This window comes from Sceloporus occidentalis, unplaced genomic scaffold (genome assembly GCF_023333645.1).
Source record: "Sceloporus occidentalis isolate IW3139 unplaced genomic scaffold, rSceOcc1.0.p SCAF_70, whole genome shotgun sequence".
In the NCBI taxonomy this organism is placed as follows: domain Eukaryota; kingdom Metazoa; phylum Chordata; class Lepidosauria; order Squamata; family Phrynosomatidae; genus Sceloporus; species Sceloporus occidentalis.
In genome coordinates this window covers 1,897,483-1,920,481 of record NW_028317050.1, presented here as the reverse complement: position 1 = coordinate 1,920,481, position 22,999 = coordinate 1,897,483, and the positions used below count along the sequence as shown (strand labels likewise).

At 40.4% G+C, this 22,999-nt stretch overlaps 1 protein-coding gene across 1 annotated transcript; it reads left to right on the top strand.

Annotated features, from left to right (window-relative positions):
* Positions 1-294: 294 nt before the first annotated feature.
* LOC149286333 (sulfotransferase 2B1-like) lies at positions 295-22,142 on the top strand. The gene is made up of 6 exons (XM_089494237.1): positions 295-430; positions 4,307-4,518; positions 14,906-15,032; positions 16,622-16,716; positions 18,511-18,688; positions 22,027-22,142. Exons 1-6 carry the CDS (start codon positions 295-297, stop codon positions 22,140-22,142), a joined length of 864 nt encoding a protein of 287 aa, XP_089350363.1.
* Positions 22,143-22,999: the final 857 nt, after the last annotated feature.

The window sequence follows — 22,999 nt, the reverse complement described above, 5'->3', positions numbered from 1 at the left end:
AAAGGCATGCCCTGCCTTTAATATGAAGAAACACCTGCCGTGGCATGCCTCGCTTAATGTTTTTAACTCTCATCTCCATTGTAGATAGAAGTTTATATTCCCCAATCCATTTAGACAGTGGAATTTAACTTCTGCTAACAGAAGAAGCACTCTTTGCCTGCCCTATTATCTGTGCATACTAATATCTTAAATACATCTAAATCAACCCATCGGTTCACAGATGCGAGTAACAGGTTGAAAACAGGACTACATTCTACAGTGATATATTACGGGTTGCTAATTCTTGCCAACATAATGGAAACACAGTATTTCCAGTACAAGGGGATTAATTTTGCGTCAATGCTTTATTCTGAAGAGCGATTACATTTCCTTGAAAATGACTTTCAGGTTCGTGATGATGATGTCTTCAATGTTACTTTCCCTAAATCAGGTATGGACATAAATATAATTAATTATAATATAACAATATGTAGCAAAAAAAAATAAATGTTTGTAATTAGGAAATATTTATTTGTGTTTTTTTGTATTATTTCAATAACAGATTGCGAACATCTTCATTGCCATTCATTTTATTTAATATACTTACACTTTGAGCCAGTTGTAACTATAATGAAAAAATACTTTTATATTAAAAAAAAAGTTTTTCAATCTACCGTGTGCTAGCCACTGGATGAACAGGCCACGTGTGAATGTAAAAGCATTTATAACAGGTTATTAAATAAAATGTTTTGTTTTTGAAGTGTTTGTATCTGTTCAGCTCATAAGTGACAGTCAAAGTGGGGTGAAGGTGAAGATAATAAAATATTAAAATAGAGGTTACTTTTTTCAAGTAAATTTTGAATTATTTTGGGATAAGACCTATGCTTTTGTCTTTTAACAGACAGCACGTTATACCAGTGGGCCATAATTTGTGTAGATAAATCTATAATTTACAAAATTAATTCACATTTATCTTTAAATTTTTTGCAACATTTTAATAAATGAGACTTTAGATTGGGTTCTGAGTTTAACGAAAGCAATTGAAAAAAATCAAAACTATGAAAGCTGTGCCTTTCTATCTGACAGTTAGCCATATATGTTGTTCTTCTTTACAGTATGCTTGGTCATATTTAAAGTTGTTTTTCTCAAAATCTTTTTATAGGACTGGCTGAAGATAAATAATCTCTAGATAGTAAATTTGTTTGTCAGATTGTTGTTGATTATGTTATATACTACTTCTTATATCCTGTTTAGCCATTTTACAGTGCTGCGGAATATGGTTGTGCTATATAACACAATAATTAATAATAATAATTTGTTCTTTCATGGTAAATGGAAAACATTAAATTTAATTATTTTATCCTGGACTGTCCAGATTAAAATTAAAACATTACTAATATGGGAATATATCATAGCAACATCAAAGATTAAGATGTTATTTTATTTCCTGACTTAAAAGGTGAAGCTAAGCATTTTCAAAACACACCCTTTTAATATTAGCCTAAGTTTTATTACTAAATAGGCACTCCCTTCTATTCACAATGCCATACTTCAAAGTATATTAGATGAAAAGGTTAAGGAGGCTTAAAAGCAATATTCTTTAATGCATTCTTTGACGTATAAGCAAAAACTGTTCTTTATTACATAACACGGACTGTGGAAAGAGCGTGTGTTCCCACTCCCATATGTATTTCTGTGTGTTTGTGTGCCCTTTAAGCCTTTCACTTAAGGGTCCTGGACACAAGTGTTTTTAATATAGCACATGTTTTATTATGCAGAAATTATGGATGGCATGTCTACCTCATCAATGCTTGTGGTAATGTTGTAGGTTTGTCATTAAAGCTATGATTGATCTTGCTTGAACATTAGAGTAATAAGCAAAGTGAAAATCTGGCCTATCCCTAGATCTTTTAACATGTTCAAAATACTTAATAATTTCTATAATACAACATAAAACACATGAAAAAACACAAACTACACACACTTCATACTCACTAACATACACTCCATCTCACCCAACTTACACATCCATGCTCACACACACTAACGCAATTACACATCCATGCTCACACACACACTAACACAATTACACATCCATGCTCACACACACTAACACAATTACACATTGTGAGCTGAGATCATATAACCACACAGTCTTAGGGATGGAAATACCACACAAAGTTTTATAGCTGTAGAAGGTATAGTCCTCTTTATTAAAAAGGTCTGGCAAACACAACATAAATGCAAAACAAACAGAAGAAAAGCCTTGCTCTCTGAGCACTAACAATTGAAGCTGACTATAGTTGGACGGCTCACCCTCTGCCAACAAAAACAAAATGTAGCACAGACCTTTTCTTCTCAAGAAATATTCCTGTAAACGCTTGTGGAGATAAATGCAGTCTTACACACTGCTTGGATCCCCCCTACTGAATCCCTCACAGGCAACTTTGAAGCTACCTCCTGCTGCTCATTGCCAACAGGTGATGACCCGCCTGGGAGATCCAGAACACCCGGACTGGACTCCTTACCCCCTGGAAGTAAACTGTGGAGTGGAGCCCTGGCCCTCGCTCCTCTCCAAAATGCCGGGTCAAAATAGTTTAGAAAGGGCCCTTCCAACCTGGATTGGTGCGGTCCAGGTCGGAAGGGCTCTTTCTAAACAATTTTAAATGGTATGAGGAGACAGGAAGATGGAGTTGGAGGGGTCGCACCAGGCCCACTAGAGCGACCACTGGGACCCCTGTAGTTACGCCAGTGACCCTACAGTACATGTGATGCATAAACTAAAAGTATATAATTAATTGCTTAATAAAGTTGCTGTCTGGAAATTGAGCCTCCCCAGACCCCTCCCAATTAACCCTGCAAATTTTCAGAAGCATCTTCAGGAATAGAGCCGTGACCACCCAGGGACAAAGTATAGGGACCAGCCCTGACCCCCCCAGTGCACAATCTTCCATAAGAGCAATTGTGTAGCGTTGACCCATTTAACTGTGGCATTTAAGGGGTCAATGCCTGTGTCTTCAGTCCCCACAAACTTGTCGGGACCAAATCACAATCATTGCTATGCTCCTGTATCTCAGGAGGTGTTTCCGAAATCAAGACAAATACCTAAATATATTTTGGGTTGTTTTTTTCTCATTTCCATTAGCTATGTATAGTTTTTATAGGTGAAACTGTGGAAAAATTTTGCATTTCTTCATAATTTCTTCCATTTTGGAGATTTTATGCTAAATAACGGTTTATATATTTATAAATGGTTGCCAAATAAAGGCCAATTGTCCTGAGGGGAAAAAAACATGTAATTTGTGTGCTTAAACAAAATAAGATGGGAGAAAATTATGATTAAATGCAAGATAACAAAAGTGCAAAAAACCTCCAGTCCTTAAATAAAAGTATTAAGAAAAAACAGCCTTAGTCCTTTCTCTGGTTATGTTTTACCCAAGAGTCATGTAGAAAAAATGTTAACCTGGCTTTATATTATATTATGTTATATTCTATTATATGTTAATACTAATACTAATAATAATAGTAATAGCATTTACTTGTAAATCATGGAAGTAAGGGTTTATTTTTCACGAGGAATTGATGAAAGGGAAAGTCTAAGTAGCTGACAGCAACTGCTGGAACCTGCCATCTTGAAACATATGCTTATAAAGTTGGAAACTGATAGAAACCAGTGAGTAGCCCTCCATCTAGATAAGGAGAGACTTGAATGCAGACGAGTGGGTTCTCGTAAACATAATATTTCTTCTCACCTCATATACATTATGAAACAGGCAAATACACATAGAGATAAGCACATACAAATACCATGCACTAGAAATACAAAAACATAGATACATATATTCCCTTTAACTGTTGCATATGTTCATATACTAGTTCAGTGGATTCATTATGTCGGACTCTTTATCTAATATCGTTTACACAATTATTGTGCGCTTGGTGTTTTTCTAAAAAGCACCATTTTTAGTTTTAATTCCAGACAAATCTATGATAATCCCAAACTTTCTTTATTTTTACACATGGTATTCTCACCCCCGGTTCTACCACAATCCTTTTTGAAAAGTGTGCATATGATGGGCCTAACTTCTTTGAGTATAAAATGTAACAGTGTTTTTAACATCTACATTTGTTTCATTTTACACCATTAAGAATCAAGGTAAAAAAAATGTATGCCAGAAATGGTTGTAGATTTGGACAATTCAAAAAAATCTAATTCCTTGCAAATTATGTATTATTTTGAATGAAACCCGCACACTTCTGGTAATGAATCCATTTGTATATTGCAATAGCTCTTTGTATTACTGTGTTCTTTTCATTTTGTTCGAAGGAACCCATTGGATGGTAGAGATCCTGAGCCTTATACGTTCCAATGGCGACCCATCTTGGTGCCAAAAGGTACCTAACTGGGAAAGAATACCCTGGTTTGAGATTAGTGGTTATGCTGGCCAATTTGCTGATCATCAAACATCCCCTCGTTATTTCTCCTCTCATTTACCCATTCAGTTTTTTCCAAAATCCTTTTTTACTTCCAAAGCAAAGGTAAGAATATTTCTGGATTTACAATCTGGTATTATTGGAACTATCATTACATTATGTTTAATATTAACGGTTTTCATAATTTGAACATCCACCTACAACTTTATTTAGATAATATTACCATCCTGCTATGTTAAACATACTTCCTTATTGCAATAAGGAAATATACTATATATTGCACTTGCTATATACATGTTAGCTTAAATCATATGCAACGATACGCCATAACATTATGACCACTGACAGGATAGAATGGTATCAGAACATGAAGTGCATCGCAGTTTGTTGAGTATGGGGCTGCGTTGACGCAGTCCATTCAGGGTGCCCATGCTGACCCCTGCCAAAAGCTCCTACAATGGGAACATGAGCATAAGAACTGGACCACTGAGCAATGGAAGAAGGCAGCCTGGTCTGATGAATCACGTTTTATTTTACATCATGTGGATGGCCGGGTATGCGTGCGTCGCTTTCCTGGAGAACACATGGCACCAGGATGCACTATGGGAAGGCAAGCCAGCGGAGGCAGTGTTGGTCCTGCCATTCATGTGGATGTTGATTTGATACGTACCACCTACCTAAGCATTGTTACAGACCATGAACACCCTGATGGCATTGGCCTCTTTCAGCAGGAGAATGCACTCTGCCACAAAGCAATTTTAGTCATTGTCTGGAGTTAAATTGAAGTGAACTCTCCCTAGGTGGATAATGTAAGAGCGTAGAATCAGTAGCGTACCTAGTGGGGGGTGGTCCGCCCCGGGTGCCGCTTGTCAGGGGGGTGCCAAGGGCTAGGGTGACCACATGTCCCGGATCCCTGGCAGCCTTGTCACTTTTTTTTTTTTACACGGAGGAGAGAGAGGGGCGCCTAGCAACCGCTCGGCGCCCCTCAGTCTCCTTCGCGAGGCCTCTAACTCCGTTGCGGTGCCGGCATGTCATGCTGAGCGCCGAAATATGACGTCATATTTCGGCGCTCAGCAGTGAAGCAGCGCAGCGGCAGAGCAGGAAGCAGCGGCAGAGCAGGAAGACGGAGGCATCGTGCTCCTACCGCAGGACTTCTGGATGGTAAGTCCAAAACCTTTAACTACAAAGGGGGAGGGTAGATAGTGAGAAGGGAGGAAGGGAGGCGGAGGGGGGTAGATAGTGAGAAGGGAGGGAGGGGGTAGACAGAGGAGAGGGGGTAGATAGTGAGAAGGGAGGTGGAGGGGGGGTAGATAGTGAGAAGGGAGGTGGAGGGGGGTAGATAGTGAGAAGGGAGGGAGAGGGGGGTAGATAGAGGTGGGTAGATAGAGGAGAGGGAGGGGGTAGATAGTGAGAAGGGAGGGGATAGATAGTGAGAAGCGAAGGGGTAGATAGTGAGAAGGGAGGGGGATAGTGAGAAGGGAGGGGGATAGTGAGAAGGGAGGGAGAGGGGGTAGATAGTGAGAAGGGGTAGAAAAGGGGGAAAGGTAGATAGTGAGAATGAGTGAGAGAATGAATGAATGTGTGGATGAATTGTCTGAACGAGGGGGATAATTAATGACTTTGTGAGAATGCATTAATGAATGTGTAAATTTGTGTGAATGAGAGAGAATAAATGATTGTGTGAATTGATTATGTGAATGAAAGTGTGAATTAGTGAGTGACTGTTAAAGTGTTTGTGTGTATGATAGATAGGTGTATAATTGATTTGTGGAAAGGCAAAGATGGCACAAGCAGGGTGTTTATGGGACAAAGATGGCACAGGCCGGGCTGTTTGGGGACAAAGTTAACTTGTGCTGGGCTGTTTGGGGACAAAGATGGTAAATCCTATGTGTGTAATCTGGGTGCTGGTCAGGTTCTATGTGGGCAGTGTAGATGCCAGAGCTGGCTTTGGGTTGTGCAACCTATCATCTATGCCTGTAGCTTTATCTCTTGCTATGTTTCCATACATTATTATTGTATACCTGCAAATACGGGATTTGTCTGATTCTATGCCTCCAGTGCTGAGTTTACATGTGAACAATAATAATAACAATATTTATATATATATATGATTGCTAACAGCAATCACACTCCTATCATGGCAAGTCAGCTAGTACTTGCTGGAATCTGGGTATGGCTGGGCATGATAGGAGTGTGATTGCTGTTAACAATCATATATATATATATATATAATATATTAATATTGTTATTGAATTTTTTTGTCCTATTTTGCTGTGTTACTTACTTTAAATAAAAGTGTGAGATATTTGGTTTCGGACAGGTAAATGCTGGATTTTCGGTTTCAGTCCAGAATTTTTGTTTCGGTGCATCCCTAAGCCAGACAATGAAGTGGTAGGCCTTCACCACATCAATGTTTGGCTTAGTATATAGTAGTAGTGATAGGAGTTATGCTGCACTATTATCAGTGTCTGGCTCAATGTATAGTGATAGGGATTACGCTGTACCACTGTCAATGTCTGCCTCAGTATATAGTGTTAGGTGTTATGCTGTACCCCCGTCTTCGTGCTCGTCTTCGGGGGGAAAAAAATCTTCATATCCGCGAATATTCGCCCGTTCCTGTCTTCTCTTCGGGCGAATATTCGTGGCCATTCTTCGTGCTCGTTTGATCTTCATTTCCCTCCCAGTTGCCTAGCAGGGGTTAATACGGGGTTAACAACAGATCGGAGCAGCAGCTACTGCCGTGAAGGTACGTGTGTGCAACTCTATTGGTCGTTTCGGCAGGGGGCTGGTCTGGCATCAACGAGTGAATTGCAGAACGCACTTCATTCGTTGATGGCAGGCGAGCCCCCTGCCGAAACGACCAATAGAGTTGCACACACATACCGAGGTGTACTGTACACAAAATGACCTAGACAAATGCTCCAAGGAATTCGGCCTCCTTTTTATCATACACAGTCACACATCCATAGATGTTTAATAAAAGAATAGGGATTATTTTACATTTTTAAATTGATTTTGGACCACTTGTAATACATGCCTAACATTTGCTACCTATTTACAATGGCATACTTTGCAACCACCCAACTTTTACTGGACAGGACTGGAAAAAAGCAGGACTGTCCACCAAAATCTTGGGTGTGTTGGCAGGTATGCGGATGGAAAAATGAACTAAAAAATAGCTTAGGGTTAATGTACGGTTATGTTTAAGATTAGTAGCAGTGCACTGGTTTGGTTAAAGATGTATTATGTCTAAATAATAATTTAATTTTAATGGGTTTTTTAAAAAAAAAATAGGGGTTTATTTAAATGTATTTTAAAGTTAGATTTATTATTTAGTACTTTATTATATTTATTTAATGTACTTTATATACTAGTGCTACCTACCGAGCTATAACTACCTACGTGTATTTGCATACCTAGTTTAGCTAAATTAGATGGGACAGGACTGGAAAAAAGCAGGACTGTCCCTGAAAAAGTTGGGTCTGTTGGCAGGTATGTGGATGGAAAAATTTTATAGGATGAAGTGTGAGTTATAGCGTTAATGCTAGTGAGTGTAGAAGTGAAGGCCAGGACAAATAACAAGAGGAAAGGTCCTTGGGATTTGTGCATTGTACGTGTGTGTGTGTTATGTGTGTTATGTGTTATGTCACTGTGTTATGTGTGTTATGTGTTATGTCACTGTGTTATTTGTGTTATTGTGTGTGTTATGTTTGGTTGGTTGTGTATCAGAAGGAAAATAATGAAATGGAAATAGAAAAGTAAATGGAAAAGGCGAATGAGTGGGCAATTGGCGACCGACTCACCTGTTTCACCCCAGGGCAAAGCACCCAAACACTGTCAGTCTTAGACGTTTGGCAGCAGACTTCCAGAGCTCAGACACTAGGCCCTAGCGTAAGCTGGCCACTCCGGCGGAGGTAGCAGGCGTTGCCACACCGCAGACAGAGGCAGCCAGGGGGGAGAAACTGCCCTTACCATTAGGGACATTTTGGGCATGACTCTAGCCAGGAAGCGAACTGGCAGAGAAGAGATGCTGGCACCACCAGCAGCATTGAAAAATGGAAAAGGCGACTGAGTGGGCAATTGGCGACCCACTCACCTGTTCCACCCCAGAGCAAAGCATCCAAACACTGTCAGTCCTTGGCGTTTGGGAGCGGACTTCCAGAATTCAGACACAAGGCCCTAGCGTAAGCTGGCTACACCGGCGGAGGTAGCAGGCGTTGCCACACCGCAAACAGACGCAGCCAGGGGGGAGAAACTGCCCTTAACATTAGGGACATTTAAGGCATGACACTAGCCAGGAAGGGAACTGGCATTGAAGAGACGCTGGCACCACCAGCAGCAGCAGCAGCAGCAGCATTGGGAAAGGCGAATGAGTGGGCAATTGACGACCCGCTCACCTGTTCCACCCCAGAGCAAAGCATCCAAACACTGTCAGTCCTTGGCGTTTGGGAGCAGACTTCCAGAACTCAGACACTAGGCCCTAGCATAAGCTGGCTACACCGGCGGAGGTAGCAGGCGTTGCCACACCGCAAACAGACGCAGCCAGGGGGGAGAAACTGCCCTTACCATTACGGACATTTGAGGCATGACACTAGCCAGGAAGCGAACTGGCAGAGAAGAGACGCTGGCACCACCAGCAGCAGAATTGGGAAAGGCGAATGAGTGGGCAATTGGCGACCCGCTCACCTGTTTCACCCCAGGGAAAAGCATCCGAACACTGTCAGTCCTTGGCGTTTGGGAGCGGATTTACAGAACTCAGACACTAGGCCCTAGCGTAAATTGGCTACACCGGCGGAGGTAGCAGGCATTGCCACACCGCAGCAATTGGAACCAGGGGGAGAAACTACCCTTTCCATTAGGGACATTTGAGGCATGATTTCAGCCAGGAAGCGAACTGGCAAAAGATGCTGGCACCACCACCAGCAGCAGCGTTGGAAACAGAAAAAGGTGAATGAGTGGGCAACTGACGACCCGCTCACCTGTTTCACCCCAGGGCAAAGCATGAAAGTCTGTCAGTCCATGGCGTTTGGGAGCGGACTTCCAGAACTCAGACACTAGGCCCTAGCGTAAATTGGCTACACCGCCGGAGGTAGCAGACGTTGCCACACCACAAACACATGCAACCAGGGGGAGAAACTACCTTAAACATTACAGAGAGAAAAAATTAACTTTCCAAGCTAAGAGCTGGGTAACCCAACTTGGGCAGATTGAATTTAAGAAAGGCAATCTGCTCCATCAGATGAGGTGCCATGCGTGAGCGCTGTGGACTCAGTATGTTTCCAGTCATAGAAAACACGCGCTCACTTTGAACAGTGGTTGGCGGACATGATAGAAGCTGCTGCGCAACCCATGAGAGTGCAGGCCACACACTCTTCTTTTCATCCCAGTAGCTAAGAGGATCAACATTAGGCGCAGAAGGAACTTCACAGAGCTAAAGTTTGACCATTTCAGCAGCACTACTCTCCTTTCTGCTGCTAGCTCTGTCAGATGGTCCAACTATACTCCCAAGTGCCTCTTCCCAAAACGCAGCTGCTCCACTCAGCTGTGTTGTTGTGATGCTTGTGGCACTGCTGCTGATGCTGCTGCTAGGAGTAGCAGACCACATCATCTCTTCCTCCTCCTGCACCTCTCCCTCCTCGGACAGCATTCCCATTTTACGCTGCCAGTCACGCAACTTGTTGACCAATTGCTCCCGGTAGCTACTGAGAACATTAAATTTCAAAGCTAGCTTTCCCTTAATTCTTGGATCGCAAAGGCACGCTAGCATCATTTCGGGACTCTCTTCCATGCGTTTGCAAAGGTGTACTTTTAGCAGATCCTTCAGCTTCCTGACTATGGCTGCTACGTCAGGATGTAGAGTGCCACCTTGAACAGCCTCACAGTTTTCAAGGAACACATCCATCTTGGTGCCTAGATGGGAGAACACTGGGATTACCTGGGCCAGACTGGCAGTGTTTGAGCTTAAATTTTCTGTGGCATCCCTGTATGGTTTAAGGTATGCCACTAGCTGGGCGATCACTGTCCAATCCTCCCTATTCAATGGAGATGTAATCCCAATATTGTGCTCTGAGGCAAGATTATGGATTGCCCTCTGCTGCTCCAAAATCCTCTCCAGCATGTCTAACGTGGAGTTCCACCGTGTACTGACATCCTGACGTAGGCAGTGTACGGGAAGACCTGACCTCTCTTGCTCTTCCCTCAAAAGTTGGCTAGCCTTAACACTATGGTGAAAGTGCCCAGTGATCTTTCTGCAGCAGGACAGAACTACTGCTACCACATTAGTTCCTTCTGACATTGCTGCCTTCACTACAAGATGGATGATGTGGGCTGCACAGCGCACATCAACAATATGACCATCTCGCAGCGCTTTCACCATATTGGCACCTCCGTCAGTTACCACAAAACCAACCCGCCTCTGCTCCCACCCAAACATTTTCCTCATTGCATGCAGAATATTTTGGGAAGTGTGCTTTTCATCCATCACTTCTGCATGGAGAAGGAAAGATCGGTAGCCTGCTGCAGCAGCTTCCTTAGACACACCGGACTGCCACCAGTGTGCTGTCAAAGAAAGAAAGGCATGCTGGCCGCTAGGTGCACTCAACAAATCTGTAGTGAAATGAACACACTGACCAGCAGCCTTGGAAAGCTCCTCTTTCACTGCTGCAACACAGGACCGATACAATGAGGGGACAATGTTCCTGCTGAAAGTGGAACATGACGGAACTGTATACTGTGGAGCCACAGCCGCCATCAATTGTTTGAAAGGCTCCCCTTCGATCATAGAGAAGGATGCCCCTCCAACAGCAATGAACTGACCAATCAGTCGCGTTACTTTATTGGCCTGCTGTTTGGGCATTGACCTTTTGGATTGGAATGCCACAAATTGTTCCAGGGTGGGCTGGACATGCAGTGCTCCAACCTGCCTTGGTCTCTGGCTGCCAGCACTAGCTGCTGCTGCTGCTGCTGCTGCTGCTATTGTCTCAGAAGAAGCAGCTGTTGGGGTTTTCCACGGCCACCAGCTATGCTGCCTGCACTAAGTTTTACTTCTGCATCTTTCCCCAATAGCACAGCGTTGTGTTGAGTGCTGAGGTGATGCTTCATGCTAGCACTGGTAAAATGGCCAGACACTTTCCCTCTGCTTATTAGCTTCCCACAATGTTTACACTTTCCATAGCACCCTTCTTCAACATTTTCAACATTCAACATTCCTTTACTTGATGATCCTTCAAGCAATGCTTCCCCAAATGATAAGCGAGAGCTTGGCCTACTTGGCCGACTAGACTGACGCAAAGACTGCATCTTAGAACTGGTGGTGGTGCTGGTGGTAGATGGAGTGTTGTGTGTGTTGTGTGTAGTGTAGTGTTTAAAAAAACTTAAAAAAAAAAAAAAAAAAAAGGGGGGGGATAAAAAAATTAAAGACTTTGAATTTACACGGGCCTAAGAGCCTATCCTACTACTATGCTAAACCTAAAGCTATATTAGTATTCTAGTCTAACTCTAGGCAGACGCTCTCAAGCCCACTAAGCTAAAGTGAGGTTAAGTTATTTATAATATTATATTATTAATAGATTAGAATTACTTATATTAGGGATTATAGATAGACTATAGTTTATGAATTAGAAAGAATTACTTATATATATTATAGATTATGGATTAGAATTTATATTATATTATATATTATAGATTAAGAAGATTAAAGATTAGAATTATTTTAGTACTACAGCTATTAGCTTGAAGCTTTGCTTAGTACAGTTGTTGTCGTCACACAGTCAATTTTTCTTGAAAAGAAATTAGAAATAAAATAAAATGTCACAGCAAAACAGTTAGCTTCACTGCTTGCTGAAACACACAGCACTTATGCGGCTGCACTCACTAGCCCAACAAGTTCACTTCACTGATGGACTGAGGTGAGCAAAACACTAAGGGTACTTTTAATAAAATTGAAATAAAATGTAAAATAAATGAGAAAATCTTTGCAAAACAGTTAACGTCACTGCTTGCTGATCAAAAAAAAACACAGCACTTATGCGGCTGCACTCACTAGCCCAACAAGTTCACTTCACTGATGGACTGAGGTGAGCAAAACAAATGAAATAAAATGAAAGATTATTAATTAAGAAAAATTGACTTGGTCTCTTGCTGTTGCTAAAACAAAGCACAAACTATAGAGCTGCAGCACCAGTACTAATAAGATTAGCTGAACTATACGCTAGTAGTAATTTATTAATATTATTACTTTTATTTATAGCTAATTTAATTAACTATTAAGATAAGAATTATAGAATTATTGATATTAATTAATGATTTTAGATTAGACACTAGTAGATGTCTTGAATGTCTACAGTACATTCTACACTAGTATACTATTACTAACTATAGTATATATAACTGACAAATATATAAATAATTTTATAATGTATTCAATTATTAATTATTAATATTACTGATTTTAGATTAGACACTAGTAGATGTCTTGAATGTCTACAGTACACTCTACACTAGTATACTATAGTATATAATATATATATGACTGACAAATATATATATATAATATTATAATGTACTATTAAATTATTATTTATTCTATTAAATTATTATTTATAAATTCTATTATTTAATTTATTTAAGCAGGACAGGCAGTAAGCACTAGTGCCAGCCCAGAGCAAGGGCACCCCAATGCCACTGAGGCACTGGGTGCACTGTCAACTCAACAGCACTATACACTACAGTTGATGACAAATTAAATAAAAAAATTATTAAATTAATCAAATTATTATTATTAAATATATTAATTAAGTAGAACTGAAGTGAGGAAGAGTACACTGTGAGAAATGGCAGGCTAAGGCTTACCAGTCTCACACAGAACAGAACAATCTCTCTCTGTAACGCTCGGATGCAGCACAGCAGTGTTGCCAAAGCAGTCACAGCGAAAAATGAATGGATCTCTCAGGCAAGCTCTGGTCTTATAAAGGCGCCTTCAGAATTCAAAAAACAGCAGCACAGGCATTGGACGAGACCCTTAGCGTGACATCACGCTATCAGCTCACTCCTGTTTGAAATTTTGGCGGCTTCAAATCTTCGTGGTTGTGAGTCTTCGTCTTCTCCTACGTTTTGCAGGCACTGTATTCTCTTTGGCGTGTCTTCGGAACGAACAAAAAAACTGCCTCTTCGTGCTCATTTTCATGTTCGCCCGAAGACGAATGCGCAAGTCTAGTATATAGTGATAGGTGTATTGCTGTACCACCGTCAATGTCTGCCTCAGTATATAGTGGTAGGTGTTATGCTGTACCACCGTCAATGTCTACCTCAGTATATAATGATAACAGTAATTCTGTACCACCTTCAATGTCTGCGCCAGTATATAACGATAGAAGCTATGCAGTTTTAAAGTTTTTGTGGGGGGGTGCCACATACAGGATCCGCCCCAGGTGCCAATTACTCTAGGTACGCCCCTGCTTAGAATACTTTACCAGCATGCATACAGCATCTGCTGCACACAAAATGTGTTTACATTTCCGTCCTAATTGAGATGTTGTGATGATCACTAGACAAAGGAGCAAAAGCTTTGAGAGAGTGCCGACCATGCAACCCTTCATTTATGAATTGCTGGATTATGACACGGTGGAAGCAGACCTTGACGGGAAGCGACGCAACCCCTTTAAATTTATTCTTAGAAGCAGAAGGCAAAACATTTAACTTGCTATTATGGGATAGTGGTATGTATGTTCATTTCAATAAATATATGAATACATTTGATACATTTTTATACCAGTAGTAGTAGGAGTAATTAGTCCCAAGCCTAGGGTCTGCAAGGGCCACCTATATAAGAGATGCTGATTTTGTGCCCTCTGAGACAGATGTATGGGGCACACTGCATCACAAGAGGACATAACTATTCTAGATCTGTACTAGAAATAGCATAGATGTCAATGCTTACACCTCTGATTACGATTGAAGACCACCCTCTACAAGGTTATGCAAGGTAGGGCTAAGAATAGGAAGTACCCAAGCCAGAAGCTGGCTCAGATCTGATCTTCCAGACCACTCCTAGGACAGCACTCTTATATTTTTATAAGACGATACAACATATTTGAATATCAAAAATAAAAGACTTTATGGCTGCTGTGACCACATACCGCTAACTAGCAAGATACTATAAAGGTATATAAGAAAGATGGCCATTCTCCATCACTGTTTTTGTGATAGCATGCAAGGATGTACTTCAGCTTAGACTGACAAGTAGACCTCTAGTGGCAGAGTGAATTGCTGCACTTTTAGTAAAGATGGCAAAGGAGAACATGATGGAGATCTCTTCTGAAAGAGGCACAAATCTCTACTCCTTTGTGGTTTGGTAAACTGGAAGGGTTGTTTTAAAATTGCACCGCCAATTGGCCAATTCTGTGGAAAAGTTGTTTGCAAAAAACAAATGGGAACATGGGTATATAAAATATCTCCAGTATTATTTAAATTTATATTTCTCTTTTGCTTGCAGATCATATACACAGCACGTAATCCCAAAGATGTACTGGTGTCCCTCTACAATTTTGCTCTTATGTCCACAGTGATTAAAACACCTCATAGCTTTGATGAACTAATCGAGGACTTTCTGAATGGCACAGGTGTGTATGGAGCTGAAATTATTTATTATTTTATTAGGTAATTTGTAGCTTTTAACGGTTTTTACTTGACAAGCATGTTCTTGGCAATATTTTGTCCTTAATCACAAACATCTATATTTTTCTTTTTTAACCCCTTAATGACAAAGCCCGTACATGTACGGGCTCAAAATGAATTGTTTTCAATGGGTTTAGGGACCGCCCATTGTCCTTAAGGGGTTAATCATCTACATAAAAGGGGTATAATGCATGTCACTGAAATGTCTACTTCAAATTTAAAAATAATCAAATACATAATCAGCGGACAGAGAATGTAGCCCCACTGCACTCCACCTTTAACTATGAAAGCAAAATAGGAATAAAATATCTAGTGGAATATTTAAAATTGAGGGATTTCCTTTTTTAAACTATTGCTAGATACAAAAATGTATGTATTATTTTATTTCTTTATTGGCACCCTACTTTGACATTAATCTGACATTATTGTCCCAACTATTCATACGGTTTAGGACGCAAAGAGGTATTTTAATAAACATGTTTGCATGATGTGGAGTAAACTGTAATCTAGCTTCTTTTTGTATGCTGAAGCACATATATTAAGTTTTCAGGGTGTACAAGTGGTGCAAATAAAGGGATTGTAGACACGAGTTACAAGGACCCAACCTGCTCTCCTACCTAATAGTCTAGCAGTAGTAATGAATTATGGTGCTTGCATACCATAAAGTATTATTGTGGCACTGTTAATCGCTATAGAGAACCAAATAAAGGCGCATCAGAAGAGAGAAGGAAGAGGTTGGGTGATCAGGCCCGCTACTATCTCCTTGCTCAATGGGCCGGTTACAGATGTTTGAGCTCCCCAACTGGCCTACTTACACTATGGAGGCTGTGCCGACCCAGCACAGTCCCCATAGTCTGCATTAGAACGCGTTTTATGCAGGGGATCCGTGTCTTAAAGGGGCGCAGTGCTATAGTGTAAATGGGCCGGCTGAAGATAGCATATATCTCCCCTGTAACTGGCTCATTGAGCAGAAAGATACTGGGGGTCCTGATCACCTATGTAGACTCCGACGACGAGGGGGTGGCTTGGGATGCTGCGCTAGGTCCGGCCTAGGGCAGTGCAGAAGTTAAATCCTTCCACCCACAAACTTTAAATCATGCCTAGAATTTAGTTCTGGTAATATTTTTTAATATGCTACTTGTTTATCTAGCATGTGTGCGAAATGTGTTTATGCCTTCTGTTTTTCAAAGCTAATTAGCTGAATTGCAAGATATTTTTGAAATTATCACGCTGTATAGATATAGAGGCCCAGTATTGAGCAGAATGACTAGCTTGGCCTGGCGCAGTGAACGAGTGCGAGCCAGAAGCGAGCAACCTTATAATACTTTCTCCTTAAGGATTTTGGTTTTAGCACTCACATAGACTTTCTTTCAAGTCGTCCAGCTCAATGCATGCAGCTTAAGGCGAGTCTGGTATCTGACAGCGCCAAGGGCCAGCTCATCAGCCTCAAAACAGTGGTTTTCTTAGAAAATGTCAAGCCAATAACTTACTGAGTCTCACCTGCCTATAATTTATTTATGTGTACTCCTTTCAGTGCCATTTGGTTCCTGGTTTGATCACATCAAGGGCTGGATGCAGATGAAAGACAGAAATAATTTTTTGTTTATCACTTTTGAAGAGTTGAAAAAGGTAATCAGCAAACAGTGTTTCCCTTGAGCAAATTGAGTGGTGTTTCATTTTAAAAATGCCACTTGATGACTTTACTTGTGGCAGCACACACGTATAGACATTAACCTTTTAATTGCTAGCTACATTCCCTGTACATAATTGGAAAACTGGGCTTTTAATGCCAATTATCTATACATAGTGGCACCTATAGTGATCACCTATAGTGATCATTATAGGCAACTGCTAATAAAACATTTGTCTAGTAAAGTTAGGCCACCCATTCGCTGCTAAGCCTTCTCCTAGATCCCCTGGCAGAAGCCTCACAAGATTACAAGGCTGCAGCTGAGGCTCCGTTTGAAGAAAACAGAATACTGCTGATTAGCTTGTGAAAATCGACAGCTTCTACATGTTTGTGTTTAAAAAAAGTATGGAACGAATAGCCTTATATGTGTTAAAAATACATAACACCTGTGACCTGCCATTCAATCTCGATTAGCTGGTCTGTGTGAACATGCAGGGGTCAGTTACTGTGAGGTCACCAGCGGCCTGCAAAGTAACCTCACCCCATTATTATTATTATTATTATTATTATTTTTTTTTTTTTATGAAAAACAGACTGATAAGCTTTTGTGGACTACAACTCTTATTATCCTCAGCCAAACGTGGGTAGACCAGGGGATAGAAAAATGGTGCCATTGCTTAAGCATAACTATGAAGTGACCAAAAGTAGGTGGACACCTAACTATGAAACCTATATGAGTTTGTTAGACATTTCATTCCATTAATGACATTAATTTGAAGTTGCACCCTCCCCCCCCGAAACTAAAACAGCCTTCACTCTTCTGAGAAGGCTTTCCACATGATTTTGGAGTGTTCCTGTGGGATTTCAGCCATTCAACCTAATGCGCATTTGTGAGGTCAGGCACTGATGTTGACGAGAAGGCATGGCTTGCAACCGGCATTCCAATTCATCCCAATAATGTTCAATAATGTTAAAGTCAGGGCTGTGTTCAAGTCACTGCCTTCCACACCAAAATCATCAAATCATGCTTTCATTGACCTTGGTTTGTGCAATGGGGCACAATCATGCTGGAACACGAAAATGCCTTCCCCAAACTGGTGCCACAAGGTTAGAACCATACAATTGTGTAAAATGTCTTTGTATGTTTTAGTATCAACATTACTCTTTGCTGTAACTAAGAGGCCCAAACCCTAAAACACAACGCCTGACCATTATCCCTACTCCACCAAACTTTACAGTAGACAATGCAGTTCCTATAGGTAGCATTTACCTGGCATCCGCCAAATCTAGATTTGTCCATGAGACTTCCAGATAGTGAAGTGTGATCCATCTAGAGCTGATGCTTGCGCTGATGTTGCTTCCAGAGGCAGTTTGAAATTTTGTAGTGAGTGATGCTACAGAGAACAGGCAATTTTGAGATTTGCTTCTGAACTCAGTCCTGGTATGTTAATGTGCATTGACTACCACAGCGGACCAGGGCAGATCCAGCAGCGCAGAAATTTCCTGAACTGACTTAATTTTGGCAAAGCTGGCATCCTATGACAGCACGACATTTAAAGTCACTGAGCTCTCCTGTCTACTACCCATTCTACTGCCATTGTTTGTCTATCGAGATGGCTGTCCATGTTCTTGATTTTATATAGCTTTTATCAATGGGTGTGGTTGAAAGACCTAAAATCAATAATTAGGAGGGATGTCCACATACTTTTGGCCATATAGTGTATCGTAATAATATCACAATATCTCCATAATATCTCCATGTGTTGAAGTGAAATGCTGTCTATACATTTTAGGATCATAGAGGCACAGTAATGAAAATCTGTAAGTTCCTTGGGAAGGAGTTGGACGAAGAAGCTCTAGACTTAGTAGTGGAACATTCCAGCTTTAAGATGATGAAAGACAACAGCATGTCCAATCACAGCCAAGCTCCAGAATTCTTCATTGAAAAGAACAGTAATTTCCTGAGAAAGGGTAATGTGGAGCAGCAGTAAATACAGTACATAAACATTCATTCTGACTGCTAGATTCCATTGTAATTGGGTAACACAATAATTGCTGTTTGCATGGGTTAGGTTCCTTGAAAACCCACTGAATACAGAATTTGTTATTATAGAACCGTTGATACTACAGAAAAAAGGAGGTTATGTTTCTGCAGAACCCGGCTCAACCTACACCTTTGATACTTATCAACTTAAAATTTGAAGTACCCTTTCTGTAAAAACAGAGTATTTATTATACAATACATTTTATAAATGTATTTTACACATTGAGTAAGTCAAAAGGGGTGATCAGGCACTACAGAAGAAAATTAGGTGTGGGTAATTAAATACAGCTCACTTAACCAAGTAGAAACACCCCTATCTACTTTAACCCCTTCAGTACCGGGACGTACCTGGTACTTCCTGGTTAACAGTCACCGGTAGACCGGGACGTACCAGGTACGTCTCCTCCAAAAAATGCCCCCACATCACCACAATCGCGGTGATCGTGGGGGCGCTGCTGTCTGCCCAGGACTCCTGGGCAGACAGCACAGCCTGTCTAAGCCCGCCCCCAAGCCCACGATCACTCCCACGGAGTGATTTTGTAGGCAGAAACAGCGATTGCAGAAAAATCTGCAATCGCTGTTTCAGCTGCCACAGGCAGCTTCAGGGAAGGGGGGGGGTATTGAATGGGTCCCCACACAAGTGTGGAGACCTGATCCAACACCCCCCTGCTGCCTGATCGCTCCATGAGAGCGTCAGTGCAGCGTTAACCCCTTCAATGCCGCGATCGCGGCATTGAAGGGGTTAATTCCCGTTTTTTAGGGGGTTCTGCTGCTGGTGGTCTGCCTGGAAGCCCAGGCAGACCAGCAACAGCAAAAATGAGCCCCCAGAAGTCCTCTGATCAGTCCTGTAGGACTGATCAGAGAGACTCCTCCCCTACAATCTCCAGTCTATTGGAGATTGTGTCCCAGCTGCCAGAGGCAGCTTCAGGGACAGGGAGACAGGGTTCTTTGGTCTCCACAAATTATTAATAAAATGAAAAAATCATAATTATTACCTGATCACTTGTCGGTGACATTTTAAGTCGCTGATTATTGATCGGTCTCCCTGATTGATGTCAGCGGCCTAAACCTGTCACTTACAAGTAATCTGATGAAAAAAAATATTTAAAAAAATGTAAATGCACATGTTCCAGTTTTGCCCTCATAGCTTCCTCAAAAAATACATGAACCATGCATGTGAGGCCTTGTTGGAACCGGGGGGTGTTGGTGAACAAAATGTGGTGCTTTCTTCCACTGTTGCACATATGCTGTGCAAGAAATAAATTTTAACATTGAAATGTATTTGTTAAAAACGCAATAAAATAAATTTTCCGTGAACTTTGGCAGACATCAGTGAAGAAAAGGCTAGCTGAAAACTGTCAAAACTACCCTAGTTGAACACCTTGACTTGTCTACTGTTCATAAATATATACTTTTATGGGGTAATTTACAGCAGGGGGCTTCCAAAATGTCCCAAATGGGATATGGGCCCAGGAAACCAATTTCTGAAAATTCCAAATGTGAAAACGAAAATGCGCATGTTCCAGTTTTGCCCTCATAGCTTCCTCAAAAAATGCATGAACCATGCATGTGAGGCCTTGTTGGAACCGGGGGATGTTGGTGAACACAATTTGGTGTTTTTGTTCTGCAGTTGCACATATTCTATACAAAATATAATATAAAATCTAAAGCAACATTGCAACATATGCAAAAAAACCCCCAAAAATATAAAAATACCTCAAAATTTGGCACCAATTGGCGATAAAATCCCTGTTTGAAAAGTGTCAAAATGACCCTAGTTGTACACCTTGATTTATCTACTGTTCATAAACATATAATTTTGGGGGGGTAATCAGTATCTGTGACAACTATTGCAGTTACTAGACTGCCATGCCAAATTTGAAAAAAATTACATTTCAAAAACGTGATGCATGCCTTGCAATATTTGCCCTATACTGGTCAAAATAGATAAAAATCCTGGCCATGTTGGGTGGTTTCCAAATCAGGACAAGTTAATGAATATATTTGGGATAATTTTTTCCCATTGGTTTAATGTGTGTACAATTTGTATGTATACAAAACTGTAAAAAAAATGCGTTTTTTCATTTTTCCCCCACTTTTTCCAGTTTTTTTCAAACAAAACAATGTACTACCCAGCTTACTATGGTTTCAAATGAAAGCCCTACTTGTGCTGAAAAAAACAATATATGATTTGTGTGGGTGCACCAATTGATAAGAGAGAAATTACAGTTGAAGAAAGACATGGCAAAAACACAAAAACGGCTCCGGTCCTTTAGCGACACCTTAGTATCAAAATCCCGGTCCTGAAGGGGTTAAAAAAATATATATAAAGAGTGAAAGCAGCATGTATTACCAAATTAACAAATAGTGCTTTCTGTTTGATCAAGTAAATTCCTCCACAAAAGGTTATTATCACATTTACAATTTTAAAAGCAATGCAATGTTCTGATGTTTAAACAGCTCTGTCAATGAAGATCTTGCTGTGGTAATTTGCAGATCGTAAAAGAAAAACAGTGTAACTCAATATTCACATCAAATGTTTGGCAATGCAACTATAAAAAGGAAAACAGAAAACAAATGATTTTTTAATTCATAGATTTTTATTACTGTTACTGTTTTCTGGGGTTTTTTTGTGGTTACATTCCCACTATCACAACACATTCAATCATCCACACTCAAACACAATATATAACATATGTACTTTATCACTCATCACAGCCTTCTTTGCAAGTGCAAAAAGCTTGGACCCCTTTATTCCATCTAGAATGGAGCATGCAAATAGCGAGGACTTGTACAGTTATACAGTTCTAATTATTAAATATGGTTCAAGATTATACTATCAGCAGTGATATATTTGAGAAATGTTCTCTAGCTTTGCATATAATATTGTAAGCACCGGCTGTGAAGGAGTTCTAGAAGAAAAACAAGAGTGAATGCTAATGCGTATTCATGTCCAGCCGTTCTGTATTCTTGATTGTGGGCCTTGGCTGATGTTAAAAAAGGGTTTCCCCAACACTTGTTGCACTAAACTAAGCAAAGTGAACTCTTTTGATAACAGCTGACAATAAATTGCATTTAATTGCGTGAACACGTATCTGGTGTTATAGGCTATCTTGGCATCTGAATTAGATTGCTGTTGGCTTACACAAACTCAGATCCTTGTGATTACACCTCAGCTCTGGCGGGAGTGTTATATATTGTAGTAGTGTTTTCTTATTTGTTTATAGCTATACAGTACAGACACATTTTTCTTTTTTTTTTTCAGGAACTAGTGGAGACTGGCGAAAATGTTTAACAGAAGCCCAAAAAGAAAATGTTGACAAACTTTACAAGGAGAAAATGGAAGGCTTTAATATGAAATTTGTCTGGGATGAGCTTTAAAACACTTTGAAAAACACTCATAAGTTATAAGCAGAACAATTTTATTAAATATTAGGTTTGGATGTTGTACTTTATTTTGCTGTTTTTGGTCCAATGTCTCCTTCCTTTCTTAAGTACTAAAGATATAAAATATAATTTGCAATGTACCGTATTTGCAATTTGAATATGAGCATTCACAAGTAGCTGTTTTATCTTAAATTACCTTCACTTTGGTGACTTCCCTTGTACATAATAATAATAACAATGATAATAATATAGGAAAAGTGTCACCTACACAGCTCAAGTACATTTATGACAACTATATACTCCATTTTTGATTTGCAATTAATACATGAAACAATATCCGCCAGAACTGCTTGAAAAAACAGTTAATAGTGCCACTCCCAGTTGTATACAAGTAATGTAGGTTTTATATATCTATATATATTACAACATATAGAAAGAGAGCCTCATTTTTCATAACACCACACCTAAATACTCTAGATTACAACACCAATAAGAAGACAGGAAAGCAAAGTGCAACCAGGATGCAACAAAGTGCCATCAGGTATCAGGAAAATATTTAATTAAAGCTATAAATCTTGTAGAATAATCATCCAGATAAAGGTAAGTTTAGTATATCTGAAGATTTAGTATAAGAGAATGACTACACAGACAAAACAGTTGCAAAACAGAAACAGGAAATTCTCTTTCTTTTTTCCTAAGAACCAGAGATACCAAGCAGTGGTCTAACTACAGGGGTCGCAACTGCAATGGGGCTTGTCCCTCTAGGGGGCCTGGGCGACCCTTGTGACCACTTGTTCTGGTCTCCTTGTGTCCGTTCGAAACTGTACAGATAGGGCCCTTCCAACCTGGCA